This window comes from Ammospiza nelsoni, chromosome 4 (genome assembly GCF_027579445.1).
Source record: "Ammospiza nelsoni isolate bAmmNel1 chromosome 4, bAmmNel1.pri, whole genome shotgun sequence".
Lineage (NCBI taxonomy): Eukaryota > Metazoa > Chordata > Aves > Passeriformes > Passerellidae > Ammospiza > Ammospiza nelsoni.
Window position 1 is genome coordinate 32,528,127 of NC_080636.1, and position 13,984 is coordinate 32,542,110.

The 13,984-nt window shown below is 38.1% G+C and overlaps 1 protein-coding gene across 1 annotated transcript in view; it reads left to right on the top strand.

The window, feature by feature from the left end:
* ACSL1 (acyl-CoA synthetase long chain family member 1) overlaps positions 1-13,984 on the top strand; it is a 38,131-nt gene that overhangs the window by 15,557 nt on the left and 8,590 nt on the right. Inside the window, exons 4-12 of the mRNA XM_059471106.1 lie at positions 5-69; positions 1,299-1,400; positions 4,989-5,088; positions 5,256-5,434; positions 8,125-8,157; positions 8,327-8,378; positions 9,164-9,237; positions 10,001-10,078; positions 12,333-12,467. Coding sequence (XP_059327089.1) covers positions 5-69; positions 1,299-1,400; positions 4,989-5,088; positions 5,256-5,434; positions 8,125-8,157; positions 8,327-8,378; positions 9,164-9,237; positions 10,001-10,078; positions 12,333-12,467 — 818 coding nt within the window. The remainder of the gene's footprint in view (positions 1-4; positions 70-1,298; positions 1,401-4,988; positions 5,089-5,255; positions 5,435-8,124; positions 8,158-8,326; positions 8,379-9,163; positions 9,238-10,000; positions 10,079-12,332; positions 12,468-13,984) is intronic.

Here is a 13,984-nt window from a genome sequence, read left to right on the forward strand (position 1 = left end):
TTAGATAATGGTCCATGTCTTGGGTTTAGAAAACCAAACCAGCCATATGAATGGATCTCCTATAAAGAGGTAAGTAGTCTCTTAGTGCTAGACTTGCTTTTGTTTGCTGAGACCATTGATACAACATCCAGTAATGTGATATAACAAATTTGAATTATTTATATGTTTTCAAGTAGTAGCAGAATATTGCAGAAAGGTGCTAGTTCCTATTACAGTGTCTTAAAGGAACAGCCTTAAATATGTGCAAGGGAGAGAAAGAAGAGCACCTCCTGCACCTGTTTTGTGAACCCCAAACAATTCTGAAATAAAACTTATCTTGGCATCTCAATGCTGAATTGTTTAGAACTTGGGTGAAGCAGCAGCTCTGAAGTAATGTTCAGGGGCTCAGACTGTGCTTGCTTCCAAGAGGCTCACTTTACAGGAGTTCTGTCTACAGGTGATGTTTGGGCTTCCTGACACCTTGTCTCCATAGTCTGGATGACACTTGTGTAGGGTGCTAGCAGATGTGCTTCTAGCTAGCAGCATTCTGCTTCTTGATCCCTGAAAATATCTGTATGCAAATCTCCATTAACAGCTGTGCACACTTAGGTTGTTCCTGATTTAATCAGTTGGTCTTCAAATTTGCATAAACCTTGCCTATTGCATACTGTTAACACCATTAAACACCTTCTGTGTGCAACAGACCTCACTTTTTTCCCAAGGTGACTTTGCTGGGAATTTGTTAGGCATACCTCTTTTATTAAAGCTTTGCTTTTGGGGTCTTGTGACTAATATGGTTTCAGGTCATGTGCTATACAAAAAGAATTTCAAAAATTGCCTTCCCAAGCTTTGTTAATAGAACTAAGTGGGTTTTGGCTCCTTGTTCTATTGTTTTTTCAAGGGAGAAATGCTACTCCCATAGGCACTGAATGAAGTAAAAGAAGGGTGTATGTAATGCCTGTGATTAAACAGAAATATTATGTATAATCATTCCAGGGTCACTTCTTGGGTTTAACAAACATACAGCAAAACAGCCTTTTCTGTGTTTGTGTGCTGAACCTCTAAACTTATACTTAACACTTCCAAGTTTGACTGGATCAAGTGTTTCTTCTGCTGCATATTGAGTGCAAGTGTAGTAATTACAATCAGTGCCATGTAATGGCACTGCAGTGTTTAGGTTATCAGAGCCACGGAGGGCATCCAAAATAACCTCAAAAACTTCTCTCTCATTCATACCAATTAATAATTGTTGAGGAGAGTTAGCAATTATGAGCTTGCTCTTATTATTTTTTGTTCCTCCTCTTTTTTTGCCCCTCCAGGCTTCAGACAGAGCTGAGTATGTGGGTTCTGCATTACTGCACCGAGGCTTCAAACCATCTCATGTTCAGTACATAGGAATCTTTTCACAAAACAGACCTGAGGTAATTAAACTAACATTTTGTGTATTTGTGGTCTGACCATTACCAAAAGGGCCTACTCCTTTCTCTCTTGTCAGTGTACTTCCTACTGAGAGCCTATTTGGTGTTAGGAAAAGCCTAAAGGCTGACATTGTAGACCCATGAGCTGTAGACATGGCACCTTTTACCTAAGAACCAAAACTAGTAGTTGACATAATGTCATATATGGTTGGGTTTTCGTTGGGGTATTTTTTGTTTTTTTGCCCCTAAAGCTAAATGCAGAAAACTAGAGAGCAGAAAAAAAAATCAGGGAATTCAGAAGAACCTAATTACCTTGTTTGCATGTTACAGAGGTGGCTTGTTTAATAGGAAGTGAATGTAGTTCTTAGTGAATGTAAACACTGCTTAGTTTCTCTTTAAAAAGTAACATTGGACAACCTAGACAGTTGTAAGTGACAGGAAATCACCAGGAGGTGTTTAAACTTAAAACACCAAGGAAGAGTTATTGATTAAATATTTGGACAAAAATGTGTTAAGGTGATAAGTCTTGTTTCTGCCAGAGGCCCTGGGAACAAAGATTCTGGAAGGGGAGAACTACTGCTGAAGGCAAAAATTGGAAATTAATTTAATAAAAATGGGTAGAAAGACTGAAAGTGACACAATGAAAAATCACCTGAGACAGCCATGGGGATATTCAGCTTGATAGTGCCTATCCATTTGAACCCATAAAGTGGTTCTAGATTGCCCTTTTTAAAAATTTATGAAATATTCAGTAAATATGTTCTCTAGACTTATTTATTAAATCTGTTTTATAGGACTGAATTTCTCTAACCTAGATTTGTGTTTAGTAGTTTGAGCTAGTACTTGCTGCACTGAGCTAGTTCAGTGTAAACTTATATTAAGACAGGGGACTGCTTCTTACCCTTTATCAAAAGGATACTGTCCCTCTTGATTAAACACTCCTGTTTGTGTTTGCCATCATCAAAGGACATCCACAGTTCTGACAGGGTTAGAAGTTCTATCAGTGTCTCAGTCTCTTGTTGTCACTAAAATGCAAGCTGTATGACAAGTGACTGTGGCTTCCTTCTTTCTCTCTCAGGCTACACCCTGAGAAACTCCCGAGCTCTTGGGTTTTCCTAAAGGAATTCTATTTCTAACACCTGTAGATTTATTTCTGTAATTAGGAAGGCTGGAATGTATTCAGTTAGGAAGCTGTTAAATTATATGGAGTTACAGACTCCGCAGTTCAGCTTCCTGTGCATACAACATGATGAACCAGAAGTAAAAAAGGGAGACATGTTTTTGTTGTGCCCATTTGAATTGTTTCTCTAGAGAGCTAAGTGTGCATGGTCTCTGCTGAGTTAGGGTATTTGTGAAGGAGAGCATGGAGTTTTGCTCTTTCTGATTATAAAAATAAAATGCTTAAGTTGTATTGCTTTGAGTTGGGTCAGGAATGAGATTAAAAGATTTTTTTTTTACCAGCAATTTCAAATCTGGGATTTTCCCTGCTCAAAACTACTGGATGGGTGTTGTGACTTACCAGTCATAATCACTAATCCAGACAGGAGAATATGTGAAGATTTTTTTTTTTTGTGTGAAATTACTCACATTTGTTATTTCAGGGAACAGCTGCTGGGGAAATCCCCTAATGGGGAAAATCCTGGCAAAACCAAAACTTGGATTTGTAAATAAAAGTATTACTTTGAGTTCCTGGACAAAAAAGAGAGTCATCTCTTCTGGAAGTGGAGAGGTTTTGTTTTGATGGAGAGAAAACACAACAATGAAGTATGGTTTTCCTAACAGAAGATCAGAACTATGTCAGAAAAGAAACTAAAAGTCTGACTGTCTATATTTAGTACTAGTTGCTTGCTTGAGCTTTGAGAGAACTTGAGTGTCATGGTTTGATATTTACATTTGCTCATAATTTTAGATGCAAAATGGAAAAAAGTGTCTTGGTAGCCCAGAAAATAAAGATGCTGGTTGTACTGTTGAGAATGATGTGCAAGAGTTGTTGGAGGCTGCAACAAGCTTTTATGGCTGTGTGCCACTTCTGAAGTCTTTGTAGTAGACCCCCACCCTATTAAAATAACCTCTAAACTTGTGGCTGCTGAACAGCAGCTCAGTTGTTCCTTTTTTACATGTCCTGGAGGATGCCATTTAACAAGAACTACTCAGCAGACCCTTTTTGTGGCTATTATAAATGTGCCTGCTTAGGCTTACCAGTATGTGTAATGTCTTAATGAAAGTCTAGTTACCTGTTAGCTGGCATTGCACTAGTTTTATAAGAAGTCTTTTTGGACAAGAGGTGTACAACTTGCCCATTGCATGAATGCTGTCAGAAAAATTTGCTGTGTTTAAGGCTGGCTGAATCAATAGAGTACTTTGAGAAACTGAGCCCTAATAAACAGTTTGTAAAACTGAGATTTGGCAACTTTGACATAGTCTCTATTAGATATTTTATGGAATAATCAGCTGAATCATGTTTAAACTTGTCATCATGAGGGGGTGAGGTAGCTGCTAGTCCTGAAAAGCCCTGGAAAGTGTAACAGTTTGAGGGAGGGTAAAGGAAACACCCTTGTTAATGCAAGTCTTGTTGAATTTTAAGTTCTGGTGAGTTTTAAAGATGCATGCTGTTTTCTTCCTGTCATTGGAACTGACTAAAAGTACTGAGAATTTTTGTCAGTATTTGATGGGAAAATCAGAAATGTTTTAGTTCTGCTCACCTTTTCATGTGTCTGGAGATTCCTATTTGAGAAGTTGCATGCTATTCTGTATTTTGGTGTAGCTAGTTGGTTACAAACTACACCCAAGAGTTACTATCAGAAAAAAGGAATTGCATTACTGTCTTACCTTGATGATACTTTGGGTGCAAATAGGCTGGCTGTAAAGCATAACTCTCATAACACATCATAAGGCTGCAATGTTCATTATGTTTATTGAGTACTATACTTGTTAGCAGGTAAATCCTTCTTACTGCAGCTTGCAGGGATGTAATTGCATTTTTTTTACTAGAAGTCTTCCTATAAAGAAGAATGGTTAGTCTTGAGAAATGCTGAGAAACTTTCTGGGGATGACTCTCCAAAGGACTTTTACTTTATTTGCATGTCTGACCATCAAATGAGATGTGCATAATGTAGGGGTAAGAATACTGTGTACATAAATTTAATGTGGGGTCAAGACATAAGTGAGTCCTTCATTGATTCATAGTAATAAGGGAAATTGAAAGCTTTGCCTACCTCAATAACATAAACCCAATAAAAAGTGCAGTACTCTTGCTCAGAGTCTTTCTGTTAGTAGGTAAATTAAGGAGACAGTTAATATTAACTGCTTTTTTCAAAAGTACTTAATATCACTTTTAGGGATAGGGTTGAATTTTATTGGATTCTTTCCTAGAGCTCGTTATTACTTGGGGATTTTTTCTTCCTTCCACAGATAAAAACTGAGTAGGTATTCAAAGTGAAAAAACAATAAAAACTGCCACTTTCTAAAAGGACTTGTCCATGTGAGCTGTGTCCTAATATCTTCCTTGTTAGATTCTTTAAAATGAATCATTCTTGGAGGTCTGTTACAATAAACAAAACGTAGTGACTTTCATCTCTTCTCCTTGTGCAGTGGGTCATCATTGAACAGGCATGCTATGCATTCTCCATGGTGGTGGTGCCCCTGTATGATACACTGGGAGCTGAAGCTATTACATACATTGTGAACAAAGGTAGGACACTTTCAGTAGCTCAGCAACTGAATATAGGATGGCAGAGCTGAGTGAGGGCAGAACTGTAGCCTTCTTCAGAAAAGCCTTCCATTGCAACATACTGAAGTACATATGGATCTAGTCTAAGCTGCACTTGTCATGTTGATAATATAGTTCTTTTTCATCAGCTGACTTGTCATTGGTTTTCTGTGACAAACCTGACAAGGCCAGACTTCTGCTAACCAGTGTGGAAAAGGGACAAACTCCAATACTCAACACCATTGTTATCATGGACTCTTTTGAAGTGGATCTTGTGGAACGTGGTAAAAAGTGTGGTGTGGAAGTCTTCAGCATGACACAAATAGAGGTAAGAATGCTTAACTGTTTTAATCCTGTTTGCTTGCCATGGATTAGTTTCAAAATCCTTAACTATCTCTTGGATTGAAGTTTACTCAAAAATATAAAAAATAATAGGAGGAGAACAACTTGCTAATAGTGTTTCACAACGCTCAAAGTATAGAAGTGGATATACCAAGATGACAGCGTGAAAGCTTGTTAACATAGTCCAAGACTGATGACTAGATCTCAGTGTTAAGGCTTGCCCATGTGAAGCATAATGTGATAATTATATACTGTGACTAATATTTCAGAAATGCTTATTTCAAGGAGAGCCTGTGTGGGTTTTGGTCTTGTGAAAAATGGCACTTTTCCCTGTACACTGAATCTACAAGATGTTTTCTGAGGGAGAAGGAACATGTCAGTCAGCCTCTTACAGGATAAGGTTATGGTGATATAGGGGAATGAACTTTCAGACTTTGAAAGTAGCAATCATTTTAATTAACCACCTGATGTCAAGTCTTGGTTTTGCATGTAGTTTTTGTGTGTGTAGATCTCTTATGCAAGTTTATTTCATAACTTCACTCATTTGGAGAACCTTCTTCCAGGATCAAATTGCATGAGGTATATGTTTGCTCTGAGATTATGAAATTGGGTTTAGCCTGGTTTCAGATGTAGTTCTGATGAAGGCTTGGCTCACTAGGCTTTGACTATCTCCAGATAAATGTACTTGTCTTGTGCAGGTGTCAGTAGCCAGTGTGAAATGCCTCATTTCACTGAACTTGTTTTCATAGCAGTTAAGACAGCTATGTTAATAGGGCCACCTTCTGGTAAAGATACAAAAATCAGCTCACCTTCTTTCAAAAGACTGACTAGCAAACTGGCCTCATTAAGAGTGCCAGGTTGAAACAGGGCTAAAAACATGAAGTAGGGCTAGAGTTAAATGGCTTACAGTTCACTGGCCAAAGGATTGGGTTAAACTTAGAAAAAGAGTGGTCCAACTGTAAGTTGTTATAATAAAATACTTTCCTTGAGCTGAACTGCAGTTTTTGACAGAGGAAGATGCTTTCCACTGGATCTTCCAGCTATGGAAAAACAAAACTGAGGGTAAATGTTGCCTTTACGGAAAATGTTTGTATGCGTAAGTAGTGATGTTCAGTAGTAGTATATAACTCTTATTTCATTAATGCAAACATCAAGTGTTAAGTAAATAGGTGTTCCAAGAGCCTTTTGTTTAAATCTCTGGCAAGAAGTTAGAGGCAAGCTTAAGTAATTGTAGTCCTTCAGTGAGCAGGAAAGTTTTCTCACTTTTTTTTAAGAGGTTGGAGACTTAGAGTGTCTCTTGAAAGGTAACTATGAGCTGTTTAGGAGCTTAGACTGGAATGACTATTTCTAGCTTTGAGTAGTTTTCTGGATTTCTGGCTTGAGTTTCTTGCTCAGCTGTGCATGGGTTATGTGAACTGTTCTGCTGTGTATGCCCTAGAAGCCATCAGCTTAGTTTCTGATGCCCAATGTGTATCATGTGGTTACTTGTAGCTGAGTAAATAAATGGCTCTTTAATGTGAAGAGATAGTGGAGTTTTGTTGTAAGAGATCATAACAAGTGTCTGGAGACTTCAGCTGTATATTCAGTAAATCTCAGATTTTACTCAAAGCAGGTTATAGGGAGGTACTGAGCTTGTCAGTGGTACATCAAGTGGAGGTGCTGTTTTGAGCAGACAGCTATGTTGCCATAGTGGTAAATCTTTGCATAATGAACTCTTTCAAAAAGGCAAGCCTACAGGTATGGGAATGTTCACTGTCTTTCCAGACATTCCCTTTGTCTTAACCCTCATTGGGTAAATCTTAGAGGTACATGATACTAAAGAACTCTAGGGTTCGAAGGAATGAATGTGCTGTTATTGTGCAATTGGAATGTAAAGGCAGTGGTGAAGTTCATCTGTCCTCAAAGCTACCCTTCTTCCAAGGATACACTTAACAGAAGGACCTCTTTAACTTGCATAAGCCCTTAAGGTAGTTTTGTTTCTAGTTTTAAATAGGCATGACAGTAGTAAGTCTTGGTTTGAAACTTTAAAGCTCATAGATACTAAACATTGACTTGCGAATGTCTCCTCTTTTTTGCTATACCCTTGGTGGTAAAAGGATTGTTTTGGTATTCCTTCCCTTCTGCCTAAAGAGCCCTAACATCAGTGGTCAGGCCTGAATAACTAAGGAGGAAGAATGGTTCTGGATGAGTTTTTCCTGTATAGGAGTTCAAACCACCAATGAAAGGATCTTCCTTCATTTAACCAATAATTGTTGGTGGCACATCTTCTCCATGAGGTATAGGATTGATTGTCTTATCATAACCTTGGGCTTCCCTAGTGACTACTAGTTTATTAGCCAGAAAAGCCTTGTCAGTTTTAGATAACTTACCACTTTTTCATTTGTAGAACATGGTAGTTATTCTATGTATTTTTGAAATGTGCTTTAAAGCTTTTGTTACTCTTACATTAACCAGAGAATCACTGAATGCTTTGGTTGGAAGGAACCTTAAAGATCTGGTTCCCATCCACCCTCCAGCCATGGGTAGGAATTGCTGCACTGGGTTGCTATACAAGTTAAAATGCCTTAGCAGAGAGTCTAAATAATGAAGTATTACGGTATTTAATAATGTTTGGTAAATTTAAAACAAGAAAACTACATGTTTATGTCTACACTTTCTCTCTTCTCCTTTCTGCAGGAGCTAGGAAGAGCACACAGGCAAAAACCTATGGTAAGTGTGAACTTGGTTCAAGTGACAATGTGAAGCTGGTTAGCATTCTTTAGATCAAGCTAGCAAATCTCCCATAGCTCAGAAATAACACTAGTACCCTGATGTTTTGTCCAGGAAAATATTTTCCCTTGCTGTCTTAACCATACTAATACTTTCTTAACTCTTGTAGCCTCCAAAGCCAGAAGATCTAGCAGTCATCTGTTTCACCAGTGGAACAACAGGTACACCTCATTACATTACATGGAATTTATTATTCTGCATGTGCAAAATTAATTCAGAAGCCCTCCTACTTCCCCTCCAAGATTTCCCCTGCTGCTGCACCTTTTTGGCAAGTAGTAGCTGGGGTAGTGTTACAGTAAAGTTCCCTTGGATTTTTAATTTTTTTTTCCTTTTTATTAATACAGAGTTGCAGTATTAGGGTGTGGAGGTGTTAATGTTTTTGGGTTTAGAAACAAATAATGAATTTATATTTACATAACAATAAGGGCTCTGCATCAGACTTCAGACTATCAATTATTCCCTAGTGTTTTTTTTGTACTTTATCAGCAACACTGTTCCATAGTTCCATTGTTCCATAAGAACCTTGCTGTAAGACCAAAACAGACTGTCTAGATGTCACTCACTTGACATTTGTGAAGTTCATACCCACTGGCATGGAGCATAAGGAAAGAATACAGCAGCAAGCTATATTTTTAAAACAGATGTGAGAACAGAAATTAATCTGGATTTGATAGCTGCATCTTCACAGAAGAGTTGAATTTTGAGTGAGAGACATATCAAAAAATATGATGATTTCTTAAAGTTTTGGGCTCCTTAAAAAGTTATAAGACTTCATCATAAACTGATTACTTAACTGCTGCCAGCTGTTCTTGACAGTGTTTTATTTATTTGATACACAAAGAAATGTATTAGTATCAAAGAATGCTATCACATTAGTTTTGCCACTGCTACCTTAACTTCAAGGATCTGAATTTCACTGTTGAATCCTGATGTCCTTCTTCCTTAGGAAACCCTAAAGGAGCTATGCTCACTCATCAAAACATTGTCAGCAATGCTTCAGCTTTTATGAAATCTACAGAGGTAAACTGAAAATATAAACATTGTGGACTTGCTTGAAGGGAAGTAATCTCATGAGTAAAACAAACATTGAAATCGCTAACTTTGGTCTTAAGCTGTAGTAAGATCCAAGTGAAAATGTTACTTGACAGCACTCTGTGTCCACTAGTCAGAAGTCAGTGTGTATTGGCTATTCTGCCAGGGTCAAGAACCCAACAGATTTCCAATCTGTTCTGCTGTAACCAAAGTGATACAATGATCCTGATGTGAATGTAGATTATGTTCTGCCATGGGCTTACAATGTTTCTCATTAGTGCAAGGAGTACTGTTTCTAAATTAAGCAACTGGTCTCACAGTTACCTCATGTAAGGTACTTTTGATATTGACCTTGGGGTAAATAAGGTAAACAAACTTCCTAATCTTAGATGAAAGTATATTTTTTTCAAACCAATGCTATTTTAATCTCTATTGTTCCCCTACTCTCAATATATGTAGTGGAACTCTGTGGTTTATATCAGAATTTATTTCTTCTCAGAATTCTATAAATGATAAATTGTAATAATCTGGTCACTATACTCAACTCTAAAAGATTATTTTTTCTGCTGTGTGTCTTTACTCATGCTAGAAAGTCATTGCTGTAGTCCTTAATAAAAAAAAAATGCAGCTTCATTACAAGCAAAACTAAAGCAGGGGCTGTGTTCTAGAGTTTAGATGCTAGATTTTACTGTTGTATTTAACTTAGGCAAAATAGACTCAATGAGAATTAAACTTTTGCTAACACTTCCAGAAATCATTTATACCTTCTTCTGATGATGTGCTGATATCATTCCTGCCCCTGGCTCATATGTTTGAGAGAGTTGTTGAGGTAAGCATCTGTTTGTTGTACTAAATTACTGAGAAGCTTACTTCTCCTACAGAGTGCATCCAGGTGAAATATGCTCTTCCTTCTTGACTCTTGTAAATGTGTGTGAAAGCTTGAAATAAGGTTCAGGAAAGCAGTGTCCCATAAACAGTGCATGATGAGCTCTAGGCAATTGGTTTTCATGCCAGAATATAAACATTAACCTTAGAGCTAGGGTTAATTAGAAACTGGTTTACTAGAACATGAGGCAATCCCTTAGCACATGTACACTGCCTAGAAATTCCCTCCAGTGTAATTAATGCATTATTAAAAATCCATGCCATTCTTTAGTCTGCAAACTTCAAAAATGTATATTATAAGGAGGCATTCTGTTTGCTTACACAAAACTAATTTTAATTCACCATTGCTTCCAAGAAATTTCAGTAAAGAGGAAGAGATTTTGTTTCAGGGTAATTTTCTTCTGGGAAATGGAAGTGGCTTTTAAGGCCATGTCAATGACAAACTTTGAAGTTCTCTTGGATCACTTGTTTTACCATGTAGCAAAATCTGAGGCCTAATTTTTGAGAATGAAATGGCTGCAGTTGTCTTAATGCTGGCAGTCTTGAAGACCTCTGGGCCCATTTTGGGTGCTATTCATTATTGAATGGATGTAATTCCTGCAGTTGTGCCTCTACAGGATATAAGAAGTTGATGTATTAATTACTGTGCTTACTGAAGTTGAATTAACACCTCTTCCTCAGGTGAGATTGCAAATACATATGTTGAAGTTTTATAGAAGGAGCATCCATGCAAGCATGAAAAATGCATATGAAGCTAGAAATTGTTGTATGACTTCCATTAGGAATCCTAAGTTTTCTGTAGAAGGTCTCTGTGTATACATATATAAGCAAAAATGTCTATATTCATATGTGTGCATATATATGTGTCTGTGTGTGTATGTATGCCACAAAGATTTGGGATAGTACACAACTGAGGTCTACAGGTGCTTTTGGGCATTCAGCACTTTTTCTTCCTGGTCACCTTGATATCAGTTACACCTCCATGTCTGTTCTACTCCCCTGTCTTGCACCAGAACATACAAACAGCTCTGCTCTTGATTAGGCAGGAAACAGGATGGGAGCTTTCATTTTAAAAGAAAAAATTAAGAGAGTGTTTGGATTGCAGTATTCCTCTGCCTGTACAAAATAGGTGGCATAATTACATAAGGAAGTTAACCAATACATTATTGGTAGAATGTAGAAAAGAATTCTTGCTCTTTGGGGTAGATATGAACACAGGCTCTGTGAGAGCCAGTCTTTACAGTCCTGTTTTAAAGTTGATTTTTCCTTGCTTTTGGCATTATGTGGAAGTTAGAGGGTCAGTGAGCTTGGCTTGACAATTATACTGTTCCTGCTTAGTAAAGGCAGTTGCTGCTCAGTCCATAAGGACTGGTATTTGCTGCTTTTAGCAGATGGTGCTAAAATATAGGTGGAAGGGGAAAGTGACACTTTAGCATGTCTCATGCAGTAGATAAGAGGATGGATAGTAGGGAATGAAGGAAAAGCAGATAGGTATAAACACAAGGGAGAGGAGAGATGTTAAACACTGAAAAAGTAGGAAAATAAAGTGAGGTGTGTAAAGTAGGTGGTGGAACTCCTAGTCTTCTGGTTTCTAGACAGAAAATGTCAAACACAACAGGATTTAGTCTGCCTACCTTTATGTGGGTCTGAAGTGATACAGAAATAAGTTCTGGCTCTGCTAGAGTCTTCTGAAGAGCATCTTGATCAAGAATAAGTCCTCTGCTCACATCAGTCCTGTGAAATGAGAAGGAAAACCAGAGTGCAAGGATTGGAAATGAAGTAGCAAGTAAGCAGAAATCCTCACTGGCCAAGTAAAATAGCATGCGTGGACTATAAAATGCAGAATTTCTAGGTATAAAGCAGGGGACAAACAAGTCTAATATTTTTAAATAAGCTTGCTAATTATTTCAAATGGAGAAGTTCTCCTTTTCAGTCTTTTGCTAGCTCTTGAGTCACTTGACCAACTGTCCTTTTTGGATAGAGACTTTTGTGCTAAGCTTGAAAGTGTGGTTTGTGTACACCAGATGTGTCTTGCTACTTGATCTTTCTAGTGCTGTCTTAGTGTGAGAATGCTACAAAACTAGTCCAGAAGTTGAGAGGGTTTAAGGTCAATCCACACTGCATAGGACTGTCCTACATACAGAGCTGGAACACATTGTACCTCCTGTGTTTTCAGAGTGTTTACTTTTTTCTAACAGTGTGTGGTTCTGTGCCATGGAGCCCGGATAGGATTCTTTCAAGGGGATATCAGACTACTCATGGATGACCTAAAAACACTGCAGCCAACTGTATTTCCTGTAGTACCAAGATTGTTGAACAGAATGTTTGACAAGGTAAGTCTACAGGCATGAGTGCAGGCTTTTAAAAGACTCCTTAAAGTTTCTGCTGCCAGAGTAAGAGTAACTGCTGTGTCTGGGATATTAAATTGGTGTGCTAACAAATGTGTGCATCTCTTTCTAAAAGAGAGCTGAAAATGCAGGGAATAGTCCTCGTTGCATTAAAACACTTCCAGGCAGCAAATACTAGTGTTGAAAAGTCTGACTAGGGGACTTGATTCTCTCTGTGTTGATTCATGACTTAATGTTTGCTCTGAGCAAGTTATTCAAGTCTAGTCTACAACACGAAAATGAGGCTTGGCATCTGCATGCCACACTTTTAGCATCTGACTCATGGAGTGGAATTTGCAAAGCAAGGTCAGGTGTTTGCCTGTGTTTGCTGGACACAGACAAATTTCCTACATGGCAGCCAGAGTGTGTTCTAGCTGGGAGAACTGTAGACCAGCCAGTTGGGAGTGCTGGGGAGGTGTCTGTAGCCTCACTCTCCTCTGTGTGCTGTGTGCCTGCTCACAGTTAACTGAGATGGGAATTTGAAAGTAGATTCTTTCCTGAGCTTCAGATTTTAACTGGCCTTTTGCATATGAGTGACTGACTCCTTTTAGGGTACAGCCAGGGGAGCTAAAGGATATAATAAATCCTATGACTGCTAAAGAAATGGCAGAGCTGTCTATGCTGTCTTAGCCAGGAAATTTCTCTGATCATGAGGCTAGAGAAACACCAAGTAACACAAGGTGCTGTTTGGCTTTGGAATCCATTTGGAGGGGAAGAAAACCTGAGACTAGCTTTTAGTACTTAAAATGTAACTCCTTATTCTGCTCACACATTCTGTACTGGAATTTGAGAAGCACAGTCAAAGCTTGGGACTTTGTTCTCATGATTTCCTCTTGCTTCTTTAGTCTGAGGCTTCCACCTCACCCACCCTTGCAGTGACCTAGCATGTGAACCCAGCAGGTTGGGGACTTGCCATAGCAGGGGGGCATAATGCTGCATTCTGCATGCTTTCAGTCATAATGCTGAGTCTTCCTCTTTCCAAATGAATGTACTAATGTTTGGCTTGCTGTTGAGCCTGCTCTCTGCTTTCCTGAGAACAACTAGAAGGAGACTTTTCAAAGTGATCTAAAGGGCAAATTTGTATATGCAAGACAGATCTCCATTTGGTATTTCTGAAGTGACCTGCATCTCCTCACAACACCATGTTTTGCATTATGTATTATGGTAGGATTCTTTTCAGAAAAAGCTGAGGATTATGCTTAATTTGGATTTTGATGATACTAGAAAAGAGAAGTAAACCATCCCTTTTCATTCATACATGTTAATGAAGAAATTATGCATTGAAACAACATCACACAGTTTGACGGATATCAAGAATTAACTGCTGATTTCAACTCTTGAACTGAGGTCAAAATAAAAATTCACAAATATTTCTTACTACAATTAAGATGCCTATCAATAAAGGTTGTTTTCATTTATTTGGTTTTCACTGTTAAGAGTCTCTATGCATGCATATGTAAGAA